Source organism: Dermacentor variabilis, chromosome 2 (assembly GCF_050947875.1).
Source record: "Dermacentor variabilis isolate Ectoservices chromosome 2, ASM5094787v1, whole genome shotgun sequence".
In the NCBI taxonomy this organism is placed as follows: Eukaryota; Metazoa; Arthropoda; class Arachnida; order Ixodida; family Ixodidae; genus Dermacentor; species Dermacentor variabilis.
Window position 1 is genome coordinate 144,528,817 of NC_134569.1, and position 17,329 is coordinate 144,546,145.

Genomic DNA, 17,329 nt, shown 5'->3' on the forward strand with positions numbered 1-17,329 from the left:
CTCAACGAGGTTACACGCTCCGTTGCACGAGAACTAGCCAACTGTGCCGGAGACGGTGCAGGTGCACCCGCAGGACGCGAACACTTTACAAGATACAACGACCTTGTGAAGTCATTTCACCTCCAGAGAAGAACGTTTGCCACGCATCACCGCAAGTTAAACAGAGCACATGCAACCATCCTTCGCCTGTTAGAGACCAATACATACCCCTCCTCACGCTATCACATCATATACCCCGACATCTACCCAAATTATACGTGCATAATCTGTTAAACTCAATCCGCAACACTCCCCTACATGCTATGGGAGTACAAACATCAATACACAGACCTTAATCCCGTGACCCTCGTCGAGATGGCACCCCGCCCTGAGCAGCTCCCATCTCGACGACCAAGTCTGGGCTACCCAGCAGGCTTGCGAAGCGGCGAAGTGGCAAGACCTCGACGCCCTATCGTGGGAGGCCTAGGCCCAGCCGACTAAACTGGTGGTTCTCAATAAAGTTTCCTCCCTCTCTTTCTCTCTCTCTCTTACCACAGGCGTTCAAGCTCTTTGAAACCTCCAGCCAGGAATTGGCGGACATTGTCGGAATGCAAAGCGCTGTCGACAGATCAGTGGACGGAATGCTGCTGTTGCGGCGATACGCCTTGGACACGATTCTCAAGGCCGGCTTCGGCATCGACATGGCTGTTCAGAAAGCCGAACGTGGTGGGTTTTGGGACAAGCTCGCCCTTGAAAGTTCCCGACTATTGGATTCACTGGGGATGCAAGGAATCACGCTAATAGCAAGTACGACATATTTTTAGAACATATATAGTTTCTTTAGAATATAAATTCCCACTATGAAAAAAAAAATCTAACTCTTTTGTGCGCTGCATTCACGAGTAGAGAATTCTCGTCAAACCTGAAATTGAACTGGTTCTTGATGCGCCGAAATGAACATTCTAGCTTCCAAAAGCCGGTTATGATTTGGCCACAGCAAATTTCAATAATTCACGGACTTGTATCTCCAACGAGCAGATCTGAAGTAGCGCCTATATGCAACGTTAAAGCTCTGTACGAGTGCCAGTACATTATCTTTTGTCTTTGTGTAAATATAGCCACAATTGTTGTGGCACTTTAATTATCGCGGTCTAACGGTCTCACAAAAGCGGCTATCAACTAAATTAGTTGTTCATTCTGTGTACAGACAGGAATTTATTCAAACATTCTTGTTTGTCACGCTTTTCCTAACACTTTTCCGAAAATTGATGCAGTAGTACGTGCATGAACCTCATATCTGTACACACAGTACTCTGGATAAACTATTTTCCTTTATTCAGATTGCCTGCCAGAACTTCAGCGGATTTTTGTGTGGCTGGCGACAGTTACTGCATGGTGCACGGATAAGTTCATCACTTTAGTTGAGAATCTGGTGAACCCCGTCATTGAGCGGCGCCGGGAGATGAAAACGGTGAGAACGCCCTTTATTTCATTCGATTCTTCGTCGTTTAATGTAATGTAGGTGAAAGTTTGCCAATAAATAAGATTGGTGGTCGTTTTGAGGCGCGATTGGTTACATATTGGTGGTGTTCGATATCACTGCAATTATTGAGGGGATCGTTAGCACTAAAAACAAAGTTGTTTTTGACTCAATATTTCATTGCTGCGCGGAAATACCAAGCAGGGGACAGGGTATTCACAGATATGCCATGTGTCTGAGGTTATTTGTGCCAAAATGTAAAAATATGCAAGTGCGACCTAGCTGCACATAAATAAGGTACTGTTGTTTGCCGTCGCTTGCAGCAACCCAGACTACTGTCAGTATTTCCCTACTTGCATAATCACTTATTGTTATTCAATGAACTCCTCAAATATTATATCCACAGCTAAAACTGGTAATTAAGAAGTTGTACGCCACCCGGAAAAATTTCCGATCCGGGTTTCTGTTGCTAAATACGTCCCATCCCACCCCATCCCACACACACGCACACTCACACACAAAAAAAGAAAACCAAAGAGGCGAAATAAAAAAAAAAATCTCGGGCTTGATCAAAGCGACGGCAAACAACATTTCCTGGGTTCTCTCCAGCTACGTGGCATTTACATATTTTTTTTAATTTTCGCACAAGTTACTTGCGACACGTGGCGTTTAAAAGCCGGTACGCCCAGCTGGTTAAAAGACAACAGTCGGTGCTACCTCAAAAATCGTCCTCGTCGTTCCAGCGCCAGACTTCTAGGTGTGTGGGTACGGCGAAGACAAGGTCATGTCCGAAATTATAGAAGTTTTGGTTCTGTGCAACGCAGTCTTGGAGAATGGGAGTTGCTCTGAAGGGACCCAAGAACCGAGGCGTCGGTAAGTAAACGTTGCTGGCGGCCGTTAAGGGAGCGGAGCAAAAGGTTGCGGTGGTATACTCCTCGTTGATGCGAGTGAAGCCAATTACAATGTTATATAAGGGCACATGCCCCATCTCACTTTATCCTAGCTGCTCAAGAAAAAAAAAAGAAACATTAAATATACATGATGCAAGAAGCCATTTTAGTACATACGGTTCTGTCGGAGGACCTCTGACGACCGAACGTAGTATATCTGATAGTTATAACTTGCAGCATGTTCTTTAATTTTTTTTTTCCGTGGAGCTGCTTGGCTAACGTTGTCTGGCACACGCGGAATATTATGACCAACATGAATTCCGATCAATGAGGTCAACAGCTGAAGCTGTATAAATTTTCACGCAAACAATTACTGCAAATTTGCGTGAAAAGTTAATCGTGATGGTATGCTTCGTTGTCGAGAACGCTTTTTATACTGCTGTTAACAACACTTTCCTGAAGGAAGTACATAGATTTGTAAACATGCAAGCTTTCTAACTTCTTACAACTTAGCTTTAAAATGGCCAATAGCGTACCTCGTGACCACCTCTCAGACCGTTCTTCCATGCAATTGGTTCGCTCAGCATGTTACGTATCCAATCTATCTTTTTGCCCATTGTGGGCTTATGATTTTTCTTCGGCTTTTATATGTTGCGATGTTGGGATGTATGCAGAGGATACTGCATTATTATTTATTATCGACAGCATTATTGATCTGGATATTTTTGAGAATGAGGAACTAAATATCTGGGTTCTCGTATGGTTGTAAAAAACTTAGCGAACAATTATGTCCATAAAAATTATTAGTGTTTTTCGCTCTTTAAACAGAAACATGTGAACGTCGAATATTTGTGCACAATGTTGCAAAATACGTAATTTCTTTAGCATATCAAGTTGAGCATTTCGCTTTCGATGCAGCCATGAACTGGCTGACACAATACGCTCCAAATAAGCGCACGAATATCACATTTTACTGCAAACGCCTGAATATATACACACAAATTTTACACACTGTCCATCTCACACCCATATTTACCACTTCAATAATTACGTAGTGTTCGTGAGGCAGCCCATAAAACATATACGAATATGAAAGTGAATGTCGATAACTGAACTTTTTACTCCACACACTTTAAAGAAAATGTTGAGAGAGTTATGTATTTAAATAGCGCCTTTTGGTAAAAAAATTAGAATGCCCTTCTGTGACCATTAATTAGCTTAGGTAACAGGCACAATATTTATTACACGTAAAAGCATCCCAAATAAAATTAAATTATGGGGTTTTACGTGCTAAAACCACTTTCTGATTATGAGGCACGCCGTAGTGGAGGACTCCGGAAGTTTCGACCACCTGGGGTTTTTGAACGTGCACCTAAATCTAAGTACACGGGTGTTTTCGCCCCCATCGAAATGCGGCCGCCGTGGCCGGGATTCGATCCCGCGACCTCGTGCTCAGCAGCCTAACACCATAGCCACTGAGCAACCAAGGCGGGTCATCCCAAATAACCATCAATAGAAATAGTTTAAGGGTGTATTCTAAAAATGCTGCAAGATTTCTTTTTTTTTCACCTATATTAACGCATTAACAGGGGGTTTAATTTTTCACGAACTATCCACTGCTTTCATTCGATGCATCGTCCTTAGATACTTAGGAAAATAAAAAATAAATACAGCCGCTGCAGCCATTGCTGCTGATCAAGAATTATTTTTTGTTGTTTTGAATTACTTCCAGCAACGCAGCAAAGGTTGGTGTTTTGACATAGACCACCGAAAAAGATGTGTGTGCATGCATGATCTAACATTCGCAATTGTGAGAGAGTTTCATCGCTATTGCAATTTGCATAGATTCTTTAGTATGCTGTTTGCGAACGCTCAGTATTACAGTTAATATTTATTTAACAATTCATTTCAATTCTCTAATCTCAGAAGCTTTTTCGGGGCAGTAAGAATACCACAAAATAAGACATGCTACTCAGTGCAATAAGAAAACTCTGCGAAAGCGTAGCAATTCAGCGCACATAGGCGACAGTAGTACAAACAATCTGACGCCAGCATCTCGACCGGCAGAAGTTACAAGGATGGAGCTACACCGAAGCTCTCACGCATGACAGCAGAACATTTCTAAGTTTAGCTGCTTTTGAGTTGTTAGCCATACTGAAATTTTGCGACTATGCTTAGTTCGTGCCTAGAGGCACATATGTTTGGCACACGATAGGCCCATCCCATGTTAAGCATGAAATACATTTTGCTCCCGTTGTCGGCGACCTTCAAGTGACCTTGAGCAAAAAAGCAGAGCCGTCATCCTGGCATTCATACGTGAACACAAGGGTAAGCTGCGAGAAAAGAACGAGATCATCAGGGCAACCAGACAAAATTTAAGAACGAAATGCGGTCTCTCACCCCCAACCCTTCGTACTGGACCGCATTACATACGCTAGCTACTGCCCAAACAAGTTACCATAACTATTGCTTCCGAGTTCTTCCTAATGTTTGTTCACAATATCACTGGAGCTGTAACTTCTAGTAGGTTGCAGTTTTATTTGTAATTTACAATAGAGACGTTCAATAGGCAGACACACATACACAGTCAGTTTGTCATGTTTTCGTGCTGAGAGACTGTTGCCTGTGCTCTTTTCAGCGCCAGTGGTCCGTGAGTTCTGCGGCGAAAGCTTTTGTGTCACCTCGAAAAATGGCGCAATGCTGGGTGGCACCTTCTCGAGGCGATTTTTTTTTCTAGCCTGGCAGTGCGCTGTCTCCCTGGCATCTTTCGCTGCCTGTCGTGCCGCCTTCAGCCGGTTTTCTTCTTCCAGCTGAGCAGCGTCCATATTGACGAGTGTACAGTATAGAGTAGTGCGGTGTGGTGTGGTGGGATGTGCTGTTGGGAACATGCACTACACCCATTTTAAGATTGTGGCTAGCATCATCTCCAACCAATCTTCTTGGCGGATTGCCATATTGTGCTTACGTCTACTCTCGATTACGGCAGAGCCAGCAATTTGTTATGTTTATTTTCTTTCAGAACAAGGCTGCCGACATCCTCCAGCTTCTGCTTAAGAGCGAAGACGTGGATGTCGCTACAAGTATGTTTCTAGTTCTATCAAAAACGAGCTGTTTTGATTGCAGCATGCCTGAGATTTTTTTCCTCAGGTAGTACATTTTGTTGTTTTCCTTATACGATGCTTTCCGTGTGAAGTATATATATTAGTTTAAAAATTTTGTTTCAAGGCCAGAATAACTCAACGTTGTTCAGAAGATTTCTTTAGACTTGTGCTTGAGATTTATGTAGCGAATGAGTATGATAGGAACTAACACCCTGGCTAACCTTAAATAAAAATAATAAATATTATAATTTAATAAATCCTGTTTTTTTATGACGCGACAGCTTGTTTTAGATCAAGATGTTCACTAAAGGGCAGCTGTCGCAACGAAAAAAGAATATTTGCTACCTTAGTCATTTAAAAGTTCTCTTTAGCGTTTACCTTAACCTAACGATATTAAATATTCCCTGCAGGCAAATCTCGGGTAGCGCGCGATTGTTGGTGAACATTTCGCAACATTGTAAAGCTAGGTAGCAAGATTGATATGAGGACCCCTACATTTATTGTTAATTACACTGCTAGGTTATTCAACTGCTTTTCATATTTTGTACTGGCTATCTGATGATCATGAAATGAAACCGGAAAAGCAAACCATCGTGGTGTTGTCAAATAAAGTTTCTTTTTTTTCTGTTTCCTTTCTTCTTTTGGAGCATAGACATGAATATAAAAGGTTAATCAGCACGCTTATTGTTGCGTTCTTCTGAATTTCTTGACATTTGGGGCCCTTCGTAGGGTGAAGCTCTTCTTGTGGCCTCAAGTGGAATATTGATTTGAAACCGTGACTTCCGCGCAAGCTATTGAAGAGTGAGCGAAGTGTATTACTGTAATTATTATTAAGAAGTTGTAAGTAATGATTGCGAAGAATTCCTTTTTCACAAATTTTCCCCCAATGCTTTCAAGAAATCCAGCTCTCTCCGAAAACCTAAATGGAAATATAAAGTGAAATTATGGCTTTCAGATTATACACCTTGAATAATCTATCTCCCTTGTTCGGGGCAATTTTGTGCTCCCTCATACACTTCTTTGCATTGAATACATTCGGCTCTCCCACTTTCAACAGCCTTTTTAAACTTTCGATTCTAACAATTCTGGAACAACCCCCAAGGACATCGCCAAAAATTAAGTCGGCGATATAGCTTTCACGTTGCTCCTGTTGCGTGCGTCTCTTATGTGGAGAGGACGCGGCCCTGAGCGCACCCTCCTCATCATCTCTCCTTTTCCTATGTGCATGACATCATTGCCTGCTCCGGCAAATCAGGCAGTTTCCTTTCTTTCTTATTCGCCTGCCCAAGCTCATTTACTCTACTCCTCCTCCTCCGCAATGGTGCCTGCCTCTAAGCTTCTTCACGCGCCCTCGCTTACACCACTGTGTTAAACCGCCGTCTGCCAACCATGGAAACCTAAGGAAGTAGCTAAATAAACATATTTCTTCAATACAGCATATTTTGTTGCCTTATGATGACGGCCTGTCTCTGTTCAAAAATATTGATTATACTTTATAACAAAAATATATTCAGGCAACATTCGCAACGAACTAAACATAGAAACAACAATACAAGGTGTTGCTTCGTCAGTGCACGACTTTTTAACTCCTTAGCCACAAGAATCATTTCGAATTTTTCAGTTGTTTAGACTTTATTCAACAACCTTGAAAATGATTTTAATCCTTTAAGAGGATTAAAATATAATTCCATCGAATATGGCGCATTTTAGCGCTGTCCGCACTTAGACTTCGTAAACATCTTCCCACGTAACATAAATCTTCGCATGCTATTGTTCTTTCTTTTTCAGGCAATCAAGTTCATAGCCGCCTATCTAGATCAGAGATTTTGGTCAATGCGTGCGTTTACGTCTCTGCCGGGTAAGTAGCTTTCTATTGCTGTAGCGATCACGTACATGTTCACTTCAACCCAATGTTCGCCGTCGTCATGACTTAATTATTCCTCAGAATTATATGAATGGCAGCCCACAAAGAAATGTCTTGAAACATAAATATTAAAAGTGCACAACGACATCAGTGCTTAACCTGCAAGCGAAGTAATTTTACTGACGCGCCTCCTTAAGGGCAGCGTAGTGGCGTATGTGAGATGCCATTTAACACCGCGTGCTAGAAGCTTTGAAGGATGCCAGAAATGTTTCCCCACCCGCGTATGTCGCATACGTGGTAGTCGGACCCGCACGTATATACGAAACCTATACGGGTTCCGCGAAAGAAAAGCCTCGCAGTTGAAGAAAAATTCGTCCTGGTCCGGAACTCGAACCCGGGACCACCGTCTTTCCGGGGCAGCCGCTCTACCATCAGAGCTAAACAGGCGGCTAGCAGATGGTAGGGCGAAGTCGAATTTGTCAACAACTCGAAGCAGAAGCAAGAGTTTGACGTAATAGTTCTGCGGAACCCCGCAAGGTGGAGAGAAGTCCTTAATGAAGGAAATATCATACATCCGCCCGTTCGTAGCAATTGCTACCAAAGAATTGCTACCAAGGGTTTCCTTGGTAGCAATTGATACGAACAGTGGATGTCTGATTTTCCCTTTATTACGTACTGATCTCCATCTTGCGGGTTTCCGCAGAACTATTACCCCAAACTCTTCCCTTTGTTTCGAGTTGTTCACAAATCCGACTTCGCTCTACCATCTGCTAGCCGCCTGGTTAGCTCAGATGGTAGAGCAGCTGCCCCGGAAAGGCAGTGGTCCCGGGTTCGAGTCCCGGACCGGGACGAATGTTTCTTCAACTGCGAGGCTTTTCTTTCAAGGAACCCGTATGGGTTTCCTTGGTAGCAATTGCTACGAACGGCTGGATGTCTGATTTTCCCTTTATTATGTAGCACACTGTATACCGACATAGCGTTTAAAAATATCGCACTTCCGTCCGAAAAACGAAGCACAGATAGCGAATTAGCAGATAGCTGTACGAAATAAGGATAGTAGCTTTAGCGGCTGTATAAATTTGTAAACATTCGCTTACTAACTAAATTACCAATGATACACTGCGTAAACGTGACTCAACGAGAACGTGGAAGGAAACACACACAGAGACAGCACTGTCGTTGGGTGTCTACTTCTCTCTACGTCCTTGTTCATTCGCCCTAACCCATTCTATCATGGATTCAAACAACTTAGCCCGTCAATGTGTTTTAAATAAACTAACCACCATGGTTTCACGCGCGCACAGGGAAACATGAACACATCTCGCTCGTTTACAGCGGACATTTTCTCTGATAACGCTGGAGTTAGGAATCGCGGAAACAGCCGCGAGCGAATTGACCTCCGTGCATCTGTCGCTTCAACGCGAACTAAAAGTGGAAAGCAGAATGTATACGAAGCTACCGGCACTACACGCTCTCTGCAAACATTACAGATCGCTTTAAAGAAGAGGCGCGTGCGGGCGAGCACTTTGGCTTGTCGCAGATTGCTTTCAACACACACTAGCGCCGGTAGCGCGTCCCAACGGCGTCCACTACGACGTCCGTGATTCGCGCGGCCAACGCCGTAGTAGACGCCGCGGTTGTCTCCGCTCTGTACGGAGCGCTGGGCGAGGAGGACATCGAGCCACCCTGGCAGCCGCCGGAGAAGGACACCCCTCCTCCCTCACCTGACCCCCCTTGCCTCACGGGCCAGAGGAGAGGGCGCGAATCCGGGCCGTATTCCTCGCTCGCACACTCTAGATTCAACCGCGTTCGGCGGCTCACCTTCACACGCTTTCACTCATACGTAACCTCACGGAGATGGCAGAAATGCGCCTAGAGCGTCCATATAATTGCTATCGCAATAAAGAATTCAACTGCGCTCGATGGTCAAAGAACTTTGCTTACAGATATAAAGAGAGCGTGCCTTTCTCCTATCAAGTTTACTTAACTTTAATGTCATACTCTATTATATTTGCGGAGAAACTATATGTTATGCGTACATGCTATAAGCGGCTGCAATAAAACCTAATAAAGACTTGTAGAAAATTGGGGACATTATAAATGTTCGCGCACAATGCCTACGAATCCGCTGCACTGGGTCAAAAACAGATATCAAACTGCTGTGAACTGTTTACGCTAGAGCACCTCAAATCGACGAATTTCCCGCGTGAGTTTGGGAACTCACCTCTAATTTTTACACTCTTTAGGAATGTTTTGCAAAAGTCGTTCTTACAATTAAGGGGTAAATTTCAGAGTGATGCATAAGCATAGTCCATCAGATTTTGTACGCTTCAGGTTCCTGAATAGGCAGAGCTTGTAGGAGTGTGGTGCCACAAGCTCGCAGGACCTTTCAATAAGGTTATTTGACTGAGTGAACACCTCTTGTTGCTGCGAGACTGCGCGGTAAACTTCTCGCGTCTTTTTATCTTGTCACTTTGAACACGTTTTGTAAAAACATGATGGTCTTATTCAAACGACTTCCGCCAACAGACAGTAGGTTTTAACTTTTTCATTTCATTAAAACAAACTTGATTCCAGTCGGTGCAGTGGCTGCAGAAATTAAACAATTTATCCATCCCCATGTATTTCAATAGGTGCACCCGAGCTAAAGCTTCCTCTTAACTGCAACTTTCAGGTTAGACAGCACAGTTCACGCAGTCGTCGCTGCTCTGTACTCCGTGGCCATGAATATTGACATCCAAGAAAGGCTGAGAAAGGAAATTCACACCGTGCTGAAGGAGGAGGTAACCGGGATGGTGGTTCTCTTCCAAGGTGTCCGCGTCATCTCGGTGACTTGTATTCTTACAGGGTCAGCTCACCTATCACGCTGTCGGACGAATGAAATACCTCGGCATGGTGATCAAGGAATCGATGCGTCTATATTCTCAAAACGTTGGGTAAGCGAATATATCCCACCTTGTTTGATTAAATGATCTGATCCGTAAACTACACTGTCGTGGATGTCTTACACGCTGTAACAGCAAATGAAATTTGTACTGCATCTTAAGTACACCTTCTTCCATTCACGTTAAAACCAGGCTACACGCAGAAATGTGGAGTTGCGAATAAGTAACACAATTCGGCACTGCACATCACGGCATCAAAAAAAAAAGGTGCGCACCGCAAATTAGATGAAGAGAAATTCAGAGTCGCTGCTCTTTGGCGACGCCGTTGTAAGTTACGAGTTGATGGATTGATTCAATTATTGACTGATTTCGTAATACTGGGAATTTGGCCAACTTCAGTGGCTGGCTTCTCCGGTCCCCAAATTTAGACTGTCGAATTATCAAGGAGAAATGACATTTGGGCAAACGAGGAAATAGAATAAACCCCACTCACACGTAATAGCAAGCATTAAGCTCATCAAGGCATGTTGTGTGCATAGGAACATTCAAAACATTGTTACATTCGGAACAAAGCAATAGATTTGATTACCGTTTTGAGAGTGTGTCTTTTAATTTCCAGCGATTGCAAGATGTTCTCAATTCTTTCTAGAAGCTCGTAAATCGACATATTTGGAAACTCAATCGTCACTGCAAGATAGCGCGTAAGCTGTACAGCGTAGCTTCAATGTAAACATGCACAAAATGTAATGTTGCTTTTTCTTGCTTTCTGGTACCCGCCAGAATTATGGAACAAAGCCACAAATACCTCCACACCACATATTCTACGGTACACGAAAGAAACTAAGTCTATGGACATATACAGTGTTGTCTTCTTGGCAAATATGCGCACTAGCATAACAAGTTATGTGAGAACCAACGCCCAAACTTGAATTTACGCCTCATCGGTAGTGTTTTCCTATATAAGCTGTTAGTTATCTTTCTGATCTATCTTCTTGTACCCAGGTTTGTTGCGAGGCGTGCGGTTTCCGACTACACGTACAAGGACCTTTTAATACCAAAAGGTGTCAGCGTATTAGCTGCTGCAAGCTGCCTCAACGTAGACCCAGATATATGGAGCGATCCAACTGTGTTTGACCCCGAGAGGTAAAGAAATGTCTGAGTGATGTCACAGCACTACAGGGGCCATTTATAAAAGGCCTAAAATTCTTGAAAGTAGCATCAGGATGACTACTTCTCGTTATGAAAAGAAAAAGTAGTTATGCACCCATTTTATGGAATGGATTTATGCCATAAATTTGCACTATTCTGTGTCCGTATGCGTGCTCCTTACGCGAGTGTTTATTTTTATCTCACTTTGCTCGCTCCTTGTTATCCGTCATCATATATTGTTATGATAATACATGCATGACGTAGCATGCCAAGCATACATGAAGGCTTAACTTCGCCGGGAAACATAAAACATTTCATCTTTTGACATCCACTTATACGTTCTGCTTAAACTATCTGTGATAAAAGAACTCAACCTCCCCAAAATGATACTTTACAAACACAACATACAATATTTATTGCTAGAACAGAATTCTTCGCATACATTGTATAGTACAAGCACAACATCACGACAAATATTTCACTCTTCTTTTTTTTAGCAACGACTTAAATTCTTCCATTTTCCTCTGTCGTCCTGTAAATTGCGAATAAGCCTATTCTGTAACGACAGCAATTTCTGTCTTACGCCTATGTTCGTCTTGCTATGACAAAGCCAGTTCTTTTGTGACTGCGCAGAACTTTGTAGGCAACGACATTTTTGGTACTTTTTGGAGACTACTCCCCAAACATTTCTTCAACTAGTGCATTTCGCGTGATAGGTCGCAAGCATTTCAAATACCTCGCTCAAAACCCGTGCAGAGCACCACAAAGAGCACGAATTCGCGTCTATTGCGAATTGCGATAATTGCCAGTTGTGGTATGAACACTCACGAACAAATCTTCAACAAACTGTCTTTTTTAACTTGCTCGCTGTTTTACTGGTCCTCCTTGCGTGATAGCGAACGCTCTCGTTAATCAACTACGCTGCTCTCTAGTCGACCTCAGCGATGACCACCGCTGTCAAAAAAGCAGGTTTGCTATGTGTTCCAAAACCAGAATGAAAATGAAATGCATCGTTATAATCGATTCCGTGATTTCATATTTGAAAGTTACCAAAAATAAAAAAAAACATTATCATAGCAGACCTATTCAAGACAACGTAGCTCGCTTGTGAAGCCCATTTATTGACATTTGGGCACTTGCAATGTCCATTTACGCGATGAATTAGCTGAAGTTACTGTACCTGATGATTCATTTATTCCCGCGGCTTATTATGAAGTCTCTAATGTGCCAAGTGTCTGATCACGAGTAGCCACCCCCAACACAAAAAAAGATGGATAAAGACGTAAAAGTTGCACCGAGAAGGAGTAGGAGTAGGAATAGACGGAAAGACAGGGAGGTTAGCCAGTCCTCAGACCAGCTGCTGCCCTGTGCCTGGGAAAGTGGATAAAGGGGGTAAGGGGAATAACATATAATGAAGATAGGAAACAACAGCAATAAAAGGGGGGTATGGAAAGGAGGATACGGCACTGCTTAAAATCTGTCTCTAAGACCAGTCCTCCACAAAAAGCGCAACAACACCTTCAATGCCTTCTGTGCTGAGGACGGTCTCGGCCACTGTCGCAGTGTTCCACTGTTCCTCCGACAGAGAGCGTTTTTCAAGCCTATCTAACACTCTTGCACCGAAATCTCCGCTTCGGCAGGCGTCAATCCTGTTTACCGCGGCCGCCGTCCCTCCTGTTTCGAAAAAGAAAGAAAAAGAAAGCTTCACCAGAGCACGTAGCGTGTGCGAAGCGCCAAGTTATAAGCGGAAATGATTACGCGAACAGCATGCACTGTGTGCAAAAAATATCTGAGCTGGCTAACGCGTTCCATTCGTCCTTTCAGTCCCTGTTTTATTGATGCGCAAATAAATTCTTTTTTCTTAATTTTTGTTGATAGATATTAAATTGAGCCATATTCTAGATTCACACGTCGGCTGACCATCACACGTTTTCGGCTTCAGTCCTCCTAGGCACACATCACGAACTTTTCCGAGACTATTGCGTAAAGTAAATTGTTTCTGAAATGAAATATTATAACGACGTTCGATTTTCCTCATGGTTTGATCATAGCTCGGAAGTAAGGCTTTTAAGGGGTGTAGACGTTACAACGCGATGTATCTGGGTGTCACATTCATTGTCTTAACGCTTGCCTCCAATCGTTTTTGTTGGCCACGAACATTTGATTCCTCGTGAATACTTCCCTTTGCTCTGTTTTTTTTCTTCGCTTTAGTAAAAGATTTAGCGATGAGAACAAGGCTGGCATCAACCCTATTTCTTACCTGGCTTTCGGAAGCGGTCCACGTAACTGTGTAGGCCGTGCGTTCGCCATGCTGAACGTCAAAACAGTCATCGCCACGTTACTTTCAAGATACCGAGTACGTATGGACGAAGAGCGTCACAAGGTGAGCGGCATACATTCGGACATATACTTACCGCTGGCTTCGGCATAGCGGCCACGTTTCTTACGGCTAACTTCACATTAAATGAGCATTTTAATCAAGTTGTCAGATTTTTGCCAAAAAGTGAGAACCATTTACGAATATGGATAGCGTTAGGTTACAAGCAGCGGAGAGATACTCTCGAGACAACAAGGAAAAAGAAAATAAACTGCGCTGGGGTGGTCCGGAGACTAACGCCGGACGCACATACAGAACGAACGCACGGTAGAAGCTAAACGAGACGGCAAAGCACTAATGCCCCGTAAAACTGTTGTCCACTGTTGTTTGCGCGGATCAAGTTCAAGATAGTTTAAGCAGGCTACCCGAACAGCAAATAACCTGGAGACTCAACGACAATGAGCTACACGGTTCAAGCCCTTGTAAAGCTGGATAAAGAAACAACCAGTTTCACCGCTACGGTTTGAAGGGTACCGATTAGCACAATGCCAGTACATCCGAGATATCGAGACATGTCTTCTTGGGTTTGAGCGTTTGTGCCGTTTTGCTTCCCCTTACCTAATCCCTTGGTACCATCGAACAGCGGCTTTTTGTTCAGGAGCCGTAGCCTAAACCATAACCTTTATAATGTGGCTCTAGAACATCGCATGTGCAACAGATAATGTTTGTTATCCCCCACATATTATTTGCAAGTGCACTTTGCTCTCTTCCCTGTGCGTAATTCGTGAGAAAGCACTTATACAAAAAAATGCCGAGACGCAGCAAATCTACTGTTCGTACAAAGCAAGTAGTATTGGGCGAAACACGTCCTCTTCTACCGCGTACTAAATTGACCTGCGTTTATTGCTATCAAATCAGCATGCTTTCTTGCTTACATAGAACATAACTTACAGGAACTGTGACTTCTGAAGAACCAGCAATAGTTTTTTTTAGATGCTCTCTATAGAAAAAATGAATATATTAAGATACTTGCGCATAGATGTCAGCTACTGTTGACGATGTTAAGCGATTCCTTTTCTCTTTTCTCCAGGAAGGTCTGGAGTTCAGGAGCAACTTGATCACCTCAAGCCTGCCGCGCTCCGTGTGGTTCAAGTTTGAGAATGTTTAACGCATTGTTTTCGCTTGCCTAGAAACCGCACCGGAATCACTTGTCTTTGTGAGCCAATATAGCAGATTTTCGTGTTGCATAAAGATTACTCAACTAGTCACCGTGTCCTATTACCAGGAGCCTATTGGGTTACTCTACATACGTAGATATTCCTAGCACAGTCCCTCAACTTACCTATCCGTACACTTTTTTTTATCTATTTCCACATGTTTTCCAACAGTGCTGAGCATCTCCCCACAACATAGGTGCGTGGCACAGCCGGCACGTGACACGGGAACAGGGAGCAGGCAATTGACCAGTAAACCCTCCTATGCTACCAAATGTTACCAAGGCTGCTAAATTTGAGGCCCTTGCTAAAGAATGAATCAGAATAATAAACAAAACCCAGAGAACAGATTCTTCACAGTGGTGGAAGGGTGGGGGGGAGGGGTGTTTTTATCTCGTCAAGAAATCAATAAAGTTCACGGGAGAACACTCGCCGCGGTAGATTCCTGGTAATGCACCACACAGGTAAGGCAGAAAAAGCGCATCGCACCGTTTTTCCTTCGCCTATCTACCTCCCCTCACCCACCCAGAATCAGGGGGGCCCCTGACTCGGGTTCTCGTTTGCCAGCTCCAGCCTCGTTATCCTTTGCCGCCGCACTCAAGCTCACTCCTAGTTTTCGCTCGCTCCGGTGTTGGGGATCTGGAAGCGTGCTGGAATCGCCCGATGCAAAGCAGTCGCAGATTGATTTCAGGCACTTCGATCGTTTCCCTCCTCTCCACAGACGAAGACTTGCGCTCGTCGCACACGGCCAGACTTCGTGCACGGACGGCATCCTTTTCGCTCAGTGCTCCGGGAACGCAACTCATGGGGGCAGCAGAAGGTCTATGCCCGTCGGTCGCAAGCAGAGGTGTCCGTTCCAGTTCGAGGCTTCGAGGCTTTTAACGGAAAACTTCCTCGGCCTGGACACAGCACATCACCAGCTCTCCCCTGGCGCAAATACCTTTCAGCTCCTTCGTAAGGCTCGCCTTGGAGCTCGGCTGGCCATAGCGCACCATCACCCAAAACTACGCTCGCCCTTGAAACAAAGTGACTATCAGCAATTACAAGAATTCGACGCTGCTTCGACGCGTTAATTTTGTACCGTTACGCTTCCAGTTGTTGCCCTGGTTTGCCAGGCCCGCTCTTGTAGTGAAAGCACTGCGCCCAGTCAGCTTTCGTCCGGTAGCTATTCGTGGACTAGGCGACAAATGCTGGAATCGCGTTTTATTTTTTTCGCTCCAGCCAGCCAGCTGAAAGTTAGCGTCCCTCGCAATTTATGCACCGTGTTCTTTTCTCGCCGTAGTTCAAACACTAGGAGAAAGGGTTCTACGATTGTGGAAAATTAGCAACGGAAAGACGGTGATACCAGATGAGTATGTCGGTCTAGCACTACAAAACAAAGTGCCCTCCGGTGCTTATTTTATGCCACCATTACTCACGGCTCCGCATAAGAACTATAAAATATTTTCGTATAAATAATTGAATAAATATGTAACTAAATAACTCAGTAATTAACTAATTAATTAATAAAATACCTGTGTACTCGTGGTACGTACAATGTGCTCCGTGTTCAAGTATTTGTAGCAGTATTCCTTTCTGCCGCAGTCACACATACAGAGTCTGGGAGATTCGAGAGAGAGAGAGAGAAAACATTTATTTGGTCTACCCAGGTCATTGCTCTTGAGGTGGAGTGGGTGATGTCCTCATTCCAGGACTCCACTGGCCATGGCTGCTCGAAGTATTTGCTGGACGAGACCTTCTTGTTCCGCCAGGGTATCGCCGGTCATTTGTACCTCCCACCCCTCAAATGACGCGCACGGCGCCTTTAAGAGTTGATGTTTGCCCCCGCACCCCTACGAGATGTGAATATTTCATAATAAGCAAATAAGAAGTATAGAATATTTCGGGTTCGCATCTCTTGTATTCTTCAGCTTCCCTCTCCCTATTTGGCCTATTGATTGTTGCGACTGCAATTCCATGGACACTCAATGCGACTTTTCTGCCGTCGGCGTTGCCGTTATCAATGATGTTCCGTATATATTTAGGTATATGCATGCCCTATGCTTATCTATGCTATGTATGCACGGTAAAGGTGCTATGAAAATAAACCACAAATATTGCTCAGACAATGTATTTTCTTCTTGACTGAATCATACGTCGTGTTTTCTTTTTTTAGTATTGCAGCGCCCAAGCAAAAGTAATGACATTTCATTTGGAGCTCGTGCCAACCGTCTTAAATATTCTGAGTATATTCGAAAGTGCTAAATGCTATTATTTGTCATAATCTAAAAGTTATGTCATTTCACTGCATGGCGCTGTTTTTAGGAATAGATGTATGTTGGACACTACGTAGCTTGCACAGCGTGTTAAATTTTTTAAGTGCGTCAGAAACATTTGGAAACCCGTGTGTGAAGGAAACCTGCTATTTCGTTTCGGTCTAGCGTCCTTTTAATAATGACACGGCAGACGGG

At 43.8% G+C, this 17,329-nt stretch overlaps 1 protein-coding gene and 1 non-coding gene across 2 annotated transcripts in view; both read left to right on the forward strand.

Annotated features, from left to right (window-relative positions):
• Nucleotides 1–17,001, forward strand: part of LOC142572814 (cytochrome P450 3A31-like) — a 60,072-nt gene extending 43,071 nt beyond the window's left edge. Inside the window, exons 6-14 of the mRNA XM_075682186.1 lie at nt 537–786; nt 1,320–1,450; nt 5,369–5,429; nt 7,239–7,308; nt 9,989–10,097; nt 10,162–10,250; nt 11,202–11,342; nt 13,566–13,731; nt 14,756–17,001. Of these exons, the coding sequence (XP_075538301.1) occupies nt 537–786; nt 1,320–1,450; nt 5,369–5,429; nt 7,239–7,308; nt 9,989–10,097; nt 10,162–10,250; nt 11,202–11,342; nt 13,566–13,731; nt 14,756–14,833 (1,095 nt within the window). The 3' untranslated portion in view covers nt 14,834–17,001. The remainder of the gene's footprint in view (nt 1–536; nt 787–1,319; nt 1,451–5,368; nt 5,430–7,238; nt 7,309–9,988; nt 10,098–10,161; nt 10,251–11,201; nt 11,343–13,565; nt 13,732–14,755) is intronic.
• On the forward strand, nt 8,091–8,165 carry TRNAS-GGA (transfer RNA serine (anticodon GGA)). Its single transcript has one exon. It is a non-coding gene; the product is annotated as a tRNA-Ser (tRNA).
• Nucleotides 17,002–17,329: the final 328 nt, after the last annotated feature.